Genomic DNA, 11,949 nt, shown 5'->3' with positions numbered 1-11,949 from the left:
GAGTTTTCATAACATTGTAAATTAACGTCCAAGTCGGGTGGTTTAATCCCCGGAAATAGGCAATTACCTTTGATTGAACTAGCTCAAACGGATAGAATCCAGCGTGAGCAGACGTAAGTACAACAAGAGTTTCTTAGAAATTATCACTTTGAGAAACTTGGACAAAGGCAGACAGGTTTAGCTTGTGAATTGTTTTGTGAAAAGAAACTATTAGAGCACCTGTTGAGTCTGAAGAAAAGTTGATTTTAAAGCATGTAGTACCTATTTCAATATTGTGAAAGATAGTAAGATTCTTTAATTGGCATCGTTTTAACTCCATTTTGTTATTCAAAAGCCTTGAGAACAACGCTCTCCGGTCGCTCACCCCTTTCGTGACGCATTATGGGTAAAAATAGAGTTCGAGGAGAATGGTGATATCAATAGTTTACCATTGAAAATCTATAATGTTTTTATATTTTATCAATTCTTAGATAAATTTCCAAGAGATTGGTGAAGAGAATTTTGAAATTGGTTGAAAAATGTACGACTTATTAGCTTTTAAAGTCTATCATTTTTTCGTGACGCATTATGGGTGAAAATAGGGTTCAAGCAGAATGGTGATATCGATAGTTTACCATTGAAAATCTATAACGTTTTTTATATGCTATCGAGTCTTAGATAAATTTCCAAGAGATTGATCCAATCATTCAGGTCCTCAAGCGTTTTATATTTGGATGTAATTTTGTTCAATTCTTCCGCCCATTTTATTTGTAAATTAGAGGGATTATTGAATCAGTCGATGTTCATTCAGATATTCTGGTCGGTTCATAATTATTATATTGCTCACAATCGAGATTGTCTGATATCTCAACCATCGCGTTTTTGTTCTCTTTTCGAACTTTGAAGAGATTATCCAAAAGTTCGATATATAAATCAATTCCGGTCTTCCATATATTTCTTCCAACCGGTCAATTACCTTCGGAACATTTTCCGGGTCGATCATCAGTTGGCTTACGGTTTTTTCGGCTCTCCCACGTAGTACCTTCTGCAGGCGGTTTAGATTTTCTAGGTTCGTAAACGCTATGTCCATTTAGAATCCGGAATAATAAAATCATCTGTATCTCGGTAACGGATTGACGTACAAATAAGGTTTATACATCAAAACAAGGGTAATTCACTGTACTTTAAGGAAAAATTATTGATACAAATAATTTCTTCTTGTTTCTAGTGAAAATTCGCATCTTCTTCTTTATTCCTCTCATCAAAAGTTGCACACCTCCGGAGTTAACTTCTTTGGCACATTTGTTCCACATTTTGGTCATCTGAGTCGCGTCCCGAGCTGTTTTTCCACTTTTTCCACTTTTCTTAAGCTTCCTCTTCATTACTGCCCAAAATGTCTCGACAGGCCGGAGCTGTGCGCAGTTGCGTGGATTTATGTTTTTATCGATGAAATCTTCGTTATTATCGCGGTACCACTGGATGACTTCCCGGCTGTAGTGGTAACTCGCCAAATCTGGCCAAAACTTCACGGGACCTTTATGGGCTTTATGGAAGGTCGACCGTGGTTTTTGAGACATTCCTCCTTGTACAGTTTCGAGTCCATCGTCTTATTCGTTACAAACACTTAGGTCTCTCCTCCACAGTTGCATATCCCTTGCCAAAATCATCCGTTTTTTGCAAGTTTATCCAAAAAGCAAACTTAAACTTCGTAGGAACTACTCCTCGTGCCGTCACCATGTAGAATTCCTGGCTAGGAAGCTGTCCGAAATCCATTTTGACGTAGGTTCCATTGTCGATGACAGGATTATCAACGTGGGTGTGCAGACTTTTTTCTCTCCTTTCGGCTTCCATCTGGAATAATTTTTGACACGCTGCACGAAACTTCGTGAAATTTATACCACAGCAAGTGGGTGCCTAGGTAGACAAACCGCTGTAAAAGAATTCTTGCAGCGGTCACTTTCCGTGCCACTGCAATACAATAAATGATTCCGGATTCTAAATGGACATAGCTTTACTGCTACTAACTGTTTCTTAAATCTTGGCCAATCCATGCCGATCCGTCAAACTTCGGTAGGTCTGCTAGAGCTTGCCTTTTTAAATAAACTGTCCAATCCCAAATAAACTGGTTGGACCCAGTCGCCCCGGTTTGACTTGTTCCAGGGGCCAACTCATTTTAAATCCCTTGTATGGATTTCACGAGAGCCTCCATGGTATCTCGCTGCATTTCAGCATTTCCTCAGCTGTGCTGGCCGCCCTGTCGGAGGACGCCGTTCTTTTAGTGCTCCTAACTAGAGCTTCCAATTTTTTATTTTTTTTTCTTCCTGTTCGGAACATTTTCCGCACACCCATGGCTCGTCGTCCTTTGGTGCGCATTTCACACACATGCCTGGTGAAACCAACGGTCGCACTCCGTGCAGTCCACTAAGACCTTTTACCGTCTTCCATTCGGCAGTGGCCATTCGGGTTGTCTACGAACTCAATCTTGGACATTTTCTCGCCTTTCTCGCTGTCCAAACACTTTACACTTAGCGCTCAGTGTACTTATTTCCGCAACGACACGCACTTTACACGATTCACACTTTCCTCTCTGTGGAGCCAATCAATGTTACGCGCGCAAATTGCCTCCCTGTGCGAAGGTCCAGGCTGAACGAGACTTTCCTCCACGCGCAACGGGATATTAGCAAAAGACTTGTGTCGAAGCGGACCACCTCTTATAGATTTCACTCGGGATCCTTGTTAGTTGCAAGGAGTCAAGGAGAGAGTTTCATCTACTCTAAACTGAACTGAGCTCAGAAAGTCTATGCTGCAGAAGAGTGGAAATCAGTCTTCCCATACTGGATGCCAGGGAATTTTTCGGTCTTAACCAACAGACAGCCGTCTTTAGACTAAAACGATTATTGATACTTCAGGATATAGTGTTCGATGCGCGCGTTCAGAACGTGGTGCTGTTGAGTCTTTTTTTAACGAAGGTAATGGAAATCTGCAACCAGACACCTGGGGAGGCGAACCCAGGTAGTGTGGGGATGGGATCACCACTCCCGACCCACTAAAACCAACTCCTTCCTCTCCAGTCATTCCCCCGGCCCGCAATTAAGCAATACTTCGGGGGATGACTATTGGGCATTGCGCCCCCTACATGACGTACACAAGTGCACGTATGCGCCTCAACTCTCCTAGCACTCCCCATGCACCACATGTGCACAAGACACACTGGCACCACACAGGCACCCTGCAGGGGGTGCCCCATGCCGCTATCTCACAACATAGACAGTCCTCATTCATTATGATTTTCACCCCGTACTGCAACAGGGTGGCACCACTTGTCTATCAAGCCGGAAGCAACCCTAGGTTGGTGGCTGCTATGCCGCTCCTACCTCAGCTACAAGGCAGACCCTTTCGTGTCCCCTACTTCTGAGGTGCCGCAGAAGTATCTGCCCCCCACACACACCTGCCAGGTCTAGCGGGACTTCACTCAATCCGTCCCTGGCAGCCGGATCACACTACTGCCTAAGCAGTCACTCTGAGCACACGTACCATGCGAGTCTACCTTTGTGCTCGCTCATTCATTCAGCCCCTATCGCTTGCACCACTCTCTTGACATTCAGTCTCTCACTCAGTAGGGGTTGTAATACCACCATCTCCACTCTGTGCATCGTTTGGGCGTAGAACACCCGGCACGCCACGCGTGCCTAACACTCACCTACCCGGGGTCTGCCAACAGGGTTTCAGACAGGTACTTTGCAGGCAGTACCCACCTATTGATATTTCGAAGCCCAGATAGTCCTCAATCAGTGTGGTGGTCTCCCCATCCTGCAACGGAGTGGCACCACTTACCTTACATGTCTCCAATTTCTGAGGTGCCGCAGAAGCATCAACCCCCGACACTCCTGCCAGGCATAGCGAGACTTTCGTGTCCCCTAATTCTGAGGTGCCGCAGAGGTATCTGCCCCCGACACTCCTGCCAGGCCTCACCAGACTTCAGTCATTCTAACACTACCGACCATGCGTACCATGCGAGGCTTACTTGTGTGCTCACCCATGCACTCGGTCCCTCAACCTGTGGGGGAATTATGAGTAATATCCCCAACTCCCATTCGCTTTCACCACAAGTACACCACTTGGGGGTGTGTGGGTACCACCCACTGCCACCCGCTTGCCGCCGAAGCAGCCCTTACTCTCGCAAGAGTTACGAAATTTGATTTCAGACTCGAACTTCTTCTATGTTATGAATGATTTTGGGTAAAGGCAACGGACCGCGTTTACGCGGTACTGGTTTTGAAGTCTCACTAGAAGGAGTTTTATTTTGTTTTTGATATTGTTTTATGTAATATGCCAGCGGTTCTCAACCTGGGGTGCATGTACCCCTGGGGATACCATCGCTGGGCCCAGGGGGTACCTCGGACAAAAATGCCTCATTTTAAGAGGTTCGGAAACTTTCTTTCAAGAGGCCCAGAAGCCTTCTTTTAAGCTTTTTTCTACAAACATTCTTTTTTTTCTGATTCTTTTAAAAGCCACGGAAGGATCTTTTCAAAGGACTCGGAAGGCATTTTTCAACAGGCTCGAAAGCCTCCTTTAAAAGGGTCGGAAGTCTCCTTTCAAGAGGCTTGGAAGCCTCCTTCCTAGAGGTCCGGAAGTCTTCTTTTAAGCTTTCTTCTTAAAACTTTCTTTTTTCTTTTCTCCTTCTTAGTGATGAACTTAATTTTAAAATTAAAAAATCACCTGTTGTTGAGTCTAGCACAAACAAATCGAACTGACCTATGCTAGTAGTGCGCTGCACTGAGGCGCACTCGTAATAAATTATGTGCGGAGCCTTCACTGTATGAATCATTTTCATTGTTTTGGGTACATCGGCGCGCGCCAGCGTCGTTTGTTTGGGATCAGATTTCTGTTGTGATTGTCGCGTCGGTAACAGTGGCCATTAGAACAGTTCAACCAGATGATCGATAGGCTATCGTCTAACCTAGTGGGTCGTAAGCCGGTCGTCATAGCAGGAGATTTTAACGCTTGGGCAGTGGAGTGAGGCAGCCGCTGCACCAATCGCAGGGGTCACGCGTTATTAGAGGCGCTGCGAAGCTCGACGCGGTGATAGTCAATGATGGTTCCGCTAGCACGTTATGAAGGAAAAGGAACGGGGTCGAGTCATGGATTGACGTAACGTTCGCCAGTGCTTGTCTGGCACTAGACTTGGACTGGATGATTGATGAGGGTTACACCCATAGTGATCATCTATCAATTCGCTATAAGGTCAACTATGGCATGCAACATCCGAGGTCCGGGATCCCTGTCAGGTCCGTGGGTGGAGGAACAATCACTTCGACAGCGAAGTTTTCACCGCGGACTTGGGACTGGAAGCCAACACTGAAAATCTAATAGGAGATGCGTTGGTAGCTGTCCTATCACGCACCTGTGACGCCACCATACCGAGGAAAGCCCTGCCGATAAATGGCAGACGCCCGGTATACTGGAGGAGTGCCGAGATTGCGGCCCTTCGATCAACCTACCTCAAGGCTAGACAAAGGATGCAACGTGCCCGCACTGAGGATGAAATAGCGGACTGTCGTGAAGTGTTTCGAGCTGCGAAACGGGCCTTTAACAAGGTCATCAAGAGGTTGGTTTTCGTGTGTTCCTTTGAGCAGGTTGGTGTCGAGTGATTGAGTGATTTGCCTCGTTGAGCTAGTTTGATCGTCCACTCTACAGACGTGTGGACGTCACGAGGAGTTACAACACGTGGATACTTTTTCGCAAATTTCATTTCAATTTGTCCATTTTGAAACATGTGCTGTGCATATGCACATCCAAGATATTAAACAAATGGAAATAGCTTTCTACGGAATTTTGTACTGTAAGGAAAATTCATTAAGGAAAACCGGAAAAAAAACTTTACTCGAATTCGTAAAAATGTTTCAAAACATATTTTTGGGAAGAGAATGTTATAATCCTGACATTTTTAGGATATACTTTGTTTTTGACCCTGAATCATGAACAATTTTGTGAAAAATATCCAAATGTGCCATATAAGGCATAAAATATGACACATCCAAAAATACATTTAAATATATTAAATTATGTCTTTACTCGAGTAGTAGAAATTTGGTCTAGGAGACAATAATAAGAGACACTTTGAAAACCGTTAACATTTCAACGATTTTTTTCGTAAAACACATCGTCGAAAATCCTTTGTAAAGATTGACATTAGGGCAGTTCAAATTTCAAAAATGTTCGAAAATTCCAACTCCCATATGTCTATTAGTATCATTTTGATAATATAGGAGTCCTGGCAAAATTTCAGGCAATTCGGTGGCCATTTAGGGGTGGCGCCAATTGGTGAGTCAATTTATGTTTATATGGAAATTTGTATGGCAAAAACTTAAAATTTATTCAAGTCTCCCTACAACTGTCAAATCGTGATAAATTCAAATAACATACCCAACCTCCTTTTTTGGAATCTATGTAAATGAGACCTCCGGATAACACATTAGTTATGAGTGGATTGGATGGTCCTATTAACAGTGTGAATATGGGATAAATGGCTAAAATGGTGTAATTAGCCTCAACGTAGCAATATAAATAAAAATTAATGAGTTACCCACTGATTGAGCTCAAATAGATTCCAAAAATGGAGGGTGGGGATGTTTATTTGAATTGATCACGATTTGACAGTTGTAGGGAGACTTGAATAAATTTTAAGTTTTTCCCATACAAATTTTCATATAAACATAAATTGACTTCGCGCCACCCCTAAATGGCCACCGATTTGCCTGAAATTTTGCCAGGACTCCTATATTATCAAAATGATGCTAATAGACATATGGGAGTTTAAATTTTCGAACATTTTTGAAATGTGAACTGCCCTAATTGACATATTATGTTTAGTAGCAACCATTGATGCAAAATATGTATTATGCTGTTTATCATTTAACCATGAACAGGCATTGAAAGCGTGAGTGAAGCGGACGAGCATTGATCTAATTCAATCATAGCGTCCTATGCCAGTGAGTGAACCGCCTTGCTCAGATGGATACCAAACAACGATTATGAGCGATCGTTGCTGCGTAAACAACGAGCAACAGAGTTCGCCAAGCCAAACTTGGTATGGTATCCAGGGAAGCTACGACTGGAGCATTTGTGTTACCCTCGCTCTACTAGAGTAAAACCAAAACACATCAGGTGTTCTGCTTCATTCACTCTGCTTTCAAGTTGCTGGGAAGGAGGAGAGAAAGTATCAAAGCCATGCAGTGTATCAGAGTTCTATTCTCACAGCGGACTTAATTTTCCTAATGTCTGAAACGATTTTTCTAACAGCGTGTGGTAACAACACTCATTGTTAGGTTACCAAGTGATTTGCCTCGCTCAGTTGTCTCCCATTGGTGAGCGATGAAGATCTTTAAACATTGAATCAACGAACGCCAAATTTCAACGATCTAGAAAGCATCAGCGATTAGACCGCAGTAGAGCATCAAGTTGGCATGAATTTAGCCGATTTTTACTCACGATCTGATTTTTTTCAATGCCTGACCATGAATAAGTAGAGTTTTGCATTAAATGTGTCCATGGGTATGGAGATCTCCGCCTATTTATTCATTCGGTAGCAATGAATGTTTTTGATAAGGTAGCTAGCAATAAATATATATACCTAAATGCACATTTTTTATCAGAAAGCGGTAAAACAACTTATGATAATCGTTCAGTGATTATAACTGTGAGATAAGTGTATGGCGTCAAACCTCCAGATTTCAATTTACAAAACATGCGAATATAATCGAAATTTTATCTATGTTATTACGCAGCTTACTGGAATGAATAATCGTTTCATAATTGGAGCACGTTATAACATAGAGCTCAATTGCACTAGACCAATCGGGGCTTAGGTACACAAATATGGTAGAATAATTTGAAATCCCCTGTATTTCTTAATATTATGCTAGATATCGGACTGAATCATTTGTGGCAAGTCCTTCCGTACCATGGTGCTACAACGCATATATTAAACATTTATTGTTCAATTGCACTGCAGATGCATTTCGCCATATTGATGTGAAACTATTTATAACTCTACAGTAACTGGAACATTAGGACATCTTTTTTTACCTTTTAGCTTCTGAATCACAAACATGTGAGAGTAGCACGCCTGATATCAAACCAAAAGTATCGCTAATCTCTGTGTACAGTGGATTTGAAGTAGATAAAAGGATTCAGGATGAGGTGTAAAAATGATAAAATTTGGTATTGATTCAGTTCGTTACCAACTGTTTCGGGGTCAAGACGTCGAAAATGTCTGGTTTTGGACGGCAACTTGGAGCTGTGCTAAGCGGTAGGTTCAAAATTTTGCATTAACAATTCGTTGGTGTTATTACCACTTCAATTTAATTATCCTGGTAACAAGGCTATTGCTAAGTTAGTTGAGCATCAAACCAGCAAAATTTCCTAAAATCAAAAAATGTGGTCCTCGTGGAAACATTAGGTTTCCTGTTATTACTGTTATAGCAAAGCAAATCATTATTTGACAATCGAAAAAAAAAAAATCCTTGAATATTATTACATCTAAAAATATCAAGAATTATAGATACAATAAAGATTTCACTAAATCAACAGACAATTTTATATAGTTCCAACGAAGAGTAATATAAATCAACAATAACAAAAGAACATTTGATAAAACTATCATATAACCATAAGACGTTTGAATTTTGGAGTATATTATTACATCATTGTTTTAATATTTTCTAATTATTTACAGGTATTTTGTTGGTGTTCTGCGGAGGAATACACATAGGATGGAGTATTTTGCATTTGTACATGGGAGGAAACAAGTGGGCCGTTGGGATCACTGTAGATGAATACCGATTTGCAATATTATCATTCTTCACTGGTGTCGGATTTATTCTTATCATAATGACCTTTTCGAGAGATTGGCTTTCTACGCGTGTGTGGCTGGTAAGTAATATAAAGATTAGTATGCAAAAATATCTTATCACTTTTACGCTATAGCACATGGCGTTTTAATTACTTGATATATTTCACGCTTGTAATCTAGACCCCACGGAAAGCAACCAATATTTCCAAACAAGATCTCATTACATTGTAAATCAGTGTGCACCACAATTAACTGTTTTTAGCCGCATCTGCTATAAATTAAGCTGTTTAGCACAGTTGCTATAATTTAAGAACCTAAAAATATTATTAATTGTTCTTATTCCTATTGTTGTTGTTACTAAAATAATTATTAAGATTTCGCGATAGTGCAAATAACGATAAAATAGAAAAAGTAATAATTTTATTGGAATCTCGCTTAACTTTTCAAAAGGACCTAAGTAACATTTTTTTTCATGAATTAATTTGAATAGCGCAATCAACAGAACAACATGAAAGCTTTCGAGTGCGCTATTCATACTAATTCATGAAATAGTCCTTTTGAAAAGTTAAGCGAAAAATACATAACTCAAGCTGGCAATATTATAATTTGTAGAGGACACTTTGAGTCAGCGTCAGCGTTATGTTATTAGAGATTAGAGATTAAATTGGCTCAATTTTCTCTTTCGCTCCAAAAATTAGTTCGGTATGTCCGATTGAGCTCAGAATTGCAACAAAGGTAGTTGGTATGTTGAAGATCAATTCCACAGTACATTATGCGATGATTAAATGAACTTTTATATAGTTTCCGGTTAATTTACTAGGAGTTGGGTTGTTACTTTGGAATTCATTGATTGCCATGAAAAACGTGCGCATGTTATCAAAGGCGGCTGAGATATGTGTTTTGGCGCGCGTGCATTTACATATGTTTGAGCGCGCGCCAAACCAAACATAACAGGCTCCTTTGATTACATGTGTATGTTTTTCATGACAATCAATAAATTCCAAAGTTTACAATCCATCTCACAATAAATCAACCAAAAACTATATAAAAATTAATTTAATCATCGTATAATGTTATGTGGAATTGATTCAGGTCAACCACCCCCCTTGGCTACACCGCGTTACACGTATACCCCAAGTGTTTGCAGGTCCTTCGCGTGGTCCATGGTCCAAGTTTCATGTCCGTAGAGGACCACCGATTTTTTTTAATTTCTTCTGGAGCCCACAGTAGACCCGACTTCCACAACTATACTAACACTATAGTAATTTTCAGCCATCAATAAGGATCTAATGTAGACAAATTGATCCGCCAAGGGGGAATCCTTGTAGTGATGAACTTAATGTCATTTAATAAATCATTTTGATAATAGTAATAATCGAGGTATCCCGGCTGTCGTACTTTATCGTTGACACATTCACAACCAGTCCTTTCCAGTAATATTTCCTTACACTCAGGACTCAGCAAAGCGTAACCTCAGAAGTTCGTGGCCAGGGAGGAGTGTTAAGCTCATCCTCAGGAACCTGTTTCGAACTCGTTAAAGTTTCAGATATGTACTGAGTTTTTGTGCAGCTCTTTCAGACCGTGTCGATCACATGTCGTGTTCGATCACAAGGAAGAATGATTGTAAACAGCATGTTTATTTTTTGGACAATATTACCTGAATGAATTACCTTTTCAAACATCTTTGATACTTAACCATGGAAGAAAGCTGATGGGACGATGAATGGACGATATCTAGGGGTCTGCCTAGGACGTGGTTGGGTTTAGCAGTGGGCTCTGCCTTATCCCTCCAAAAGTATCCGTATCTTTCAAAGCGACTGTGTGCCGCATACAAAAACAAGTCCAGGGAGCGTCATCGGCACATCAGTCATCTGCACATGCAGCAAGCGAGGATAAGAGTAGGTCACAGTCAACTCCGTAAGGTCATTGAAGCATCTGGGTGTAATGATCGACGATAAGCTCAATTTCACGAGCCACGTCGATTATGCATGCCAACGGGCATCATTAGCGATAAAGTCTTTATCACGAATGATGTCCAACAGAACGGCGGTGCATATTCAAGTGCGTAGGTTGATAGCGGGTGTAGCATTGTCTATCATCCGCTACGGCGTACCAGCATGGGCCGTAGCACTAAATACCAAGTACAACGTGAAGAAACTTATCAGAGTACACCGGCTGATGTGTCTACGGGCCGCAAGCGCATATTTTTTTTTTCTTCCTAAACAATGGAGGGGGAATCTGCTCAACAGACATCCTGGGTTGACCAGGAAGTGCGGGGTTAGGGATCACCGAGGGAGGCAGGACTACATTCCCGACCCGCTAAACCGTTTCCATTGGGGGCAGCAGGGACCATGTCCAAGGGCTTGACGACCCCTCCCCAGCTGTCTGTGAGTCAGGGAGAACTGCCTAGGGCGTGGTGGGATTTAGCAGTGGGCTCTGCTAAAATCCCTCCCAAAAAACCACAAGTGCCCGTAAGCAGACTCTATCAAAGCGACTGTGTGCCGCTTCAAAAGCACAAGCCCAGAGAGTGCCACTGGCACATCAGGGTTGATATCAGTAAGACCCTGATTATGGCATACTGGTTGCGTGTACTGGTTTCGTATTTGGATATTGTTATATTGTGAAGTGAGGGCTGGCAGTCTGACATTCTACTCTCTTAGTAGGGTCGGGTGAAACTGACTCGAAACGGCGAGTGGGCTAATGGCTAGGCTGTCTTCCGTCCCATAAAACCGTGGCGGGCCTTGTAGCACGCTGCCCAATCCTGCCATCCAGTTTTGCCTACTGGGTGGGAGTAGGCTCAGATGCCCTTTCCTGACTTGCGCTGATCTGGCTCTGAACACGCAAGTGTCAACCCTCGCATGGCCTCCCTGCTTGCCGCAAGGCAGGCATGGATAACCATGGGATCACTAAAGGCGACTACTCCAGTAGGATTCGGCGGCAGCCGCAAGGGGGACCCATAAGAAATGAGTACTGAACGAAACCTATCTTTGGAGTTGGAGGTGACGGACCCCTTTGCCAAAGGGGCCTAGCGAGGTCCCCTATTAAAGAGGGGCAAGTGGAGTGACGGCTGCTGCTATTGGCAGCACCGAAGAGTCTCCAGCGGTGGTGGGGAGTAG

The 11,949-nt window shown here is 42.3% G+C and overlaps 1 protein-coding gene across 2 annotated transcripts in view; it reads left to right on the top strand.

Annotated features, from left to right (window-relative positions):
- The first annotated feature begins 58 nt into the window (after positions 1–58).
- LOC134211651 (uncharacterized) overlaps positions 59–11,949 on the top strand; it is a 39,244-nt gene continuing 27,353 nt past the window's right edge. Inside the window, exons 1-2 of one of the 2 annotated variants that reach the window (XM_062688746.1) lie at positions 59–113; positions 8,717–8,913. In XM_062688746.1, coding sequence (XP_062544730.1) covers positions 8,776–8,913 — 138 coding nt within the window. In that variant the 5' untranslated portion in view covers positions 59–113; positions 8,717–8,775. Of the gene's footprint in view, positions 114–8,183; positions 8,291–8,716; positions 8,914–11,949 lie in introns of those variants that run through there. The other variant, XM_062688745.1, reaches the window with a different exon arrangement.

This window comes from Armigeres subalbatus, chromosome 2 (genome assembly GCF_024139115.2).
Source record: "Armigeres subalbatus isolate Guangzhou_Male chromosome 2, GZ_Asu_2, whole genome shotgun sequence".
Classification (NCBI taxonomy): Eukaryota; Metazoa; Arthropoda; class Insecta; order Diptera; family Culicidae; genus Armigeres; species Armigeres subalbatus.
The sequence above is the reverse complement of the archived record's forward strand: the minus strand, read 5'-3'. Positions and strand labels throughout refer to the sequence as shown.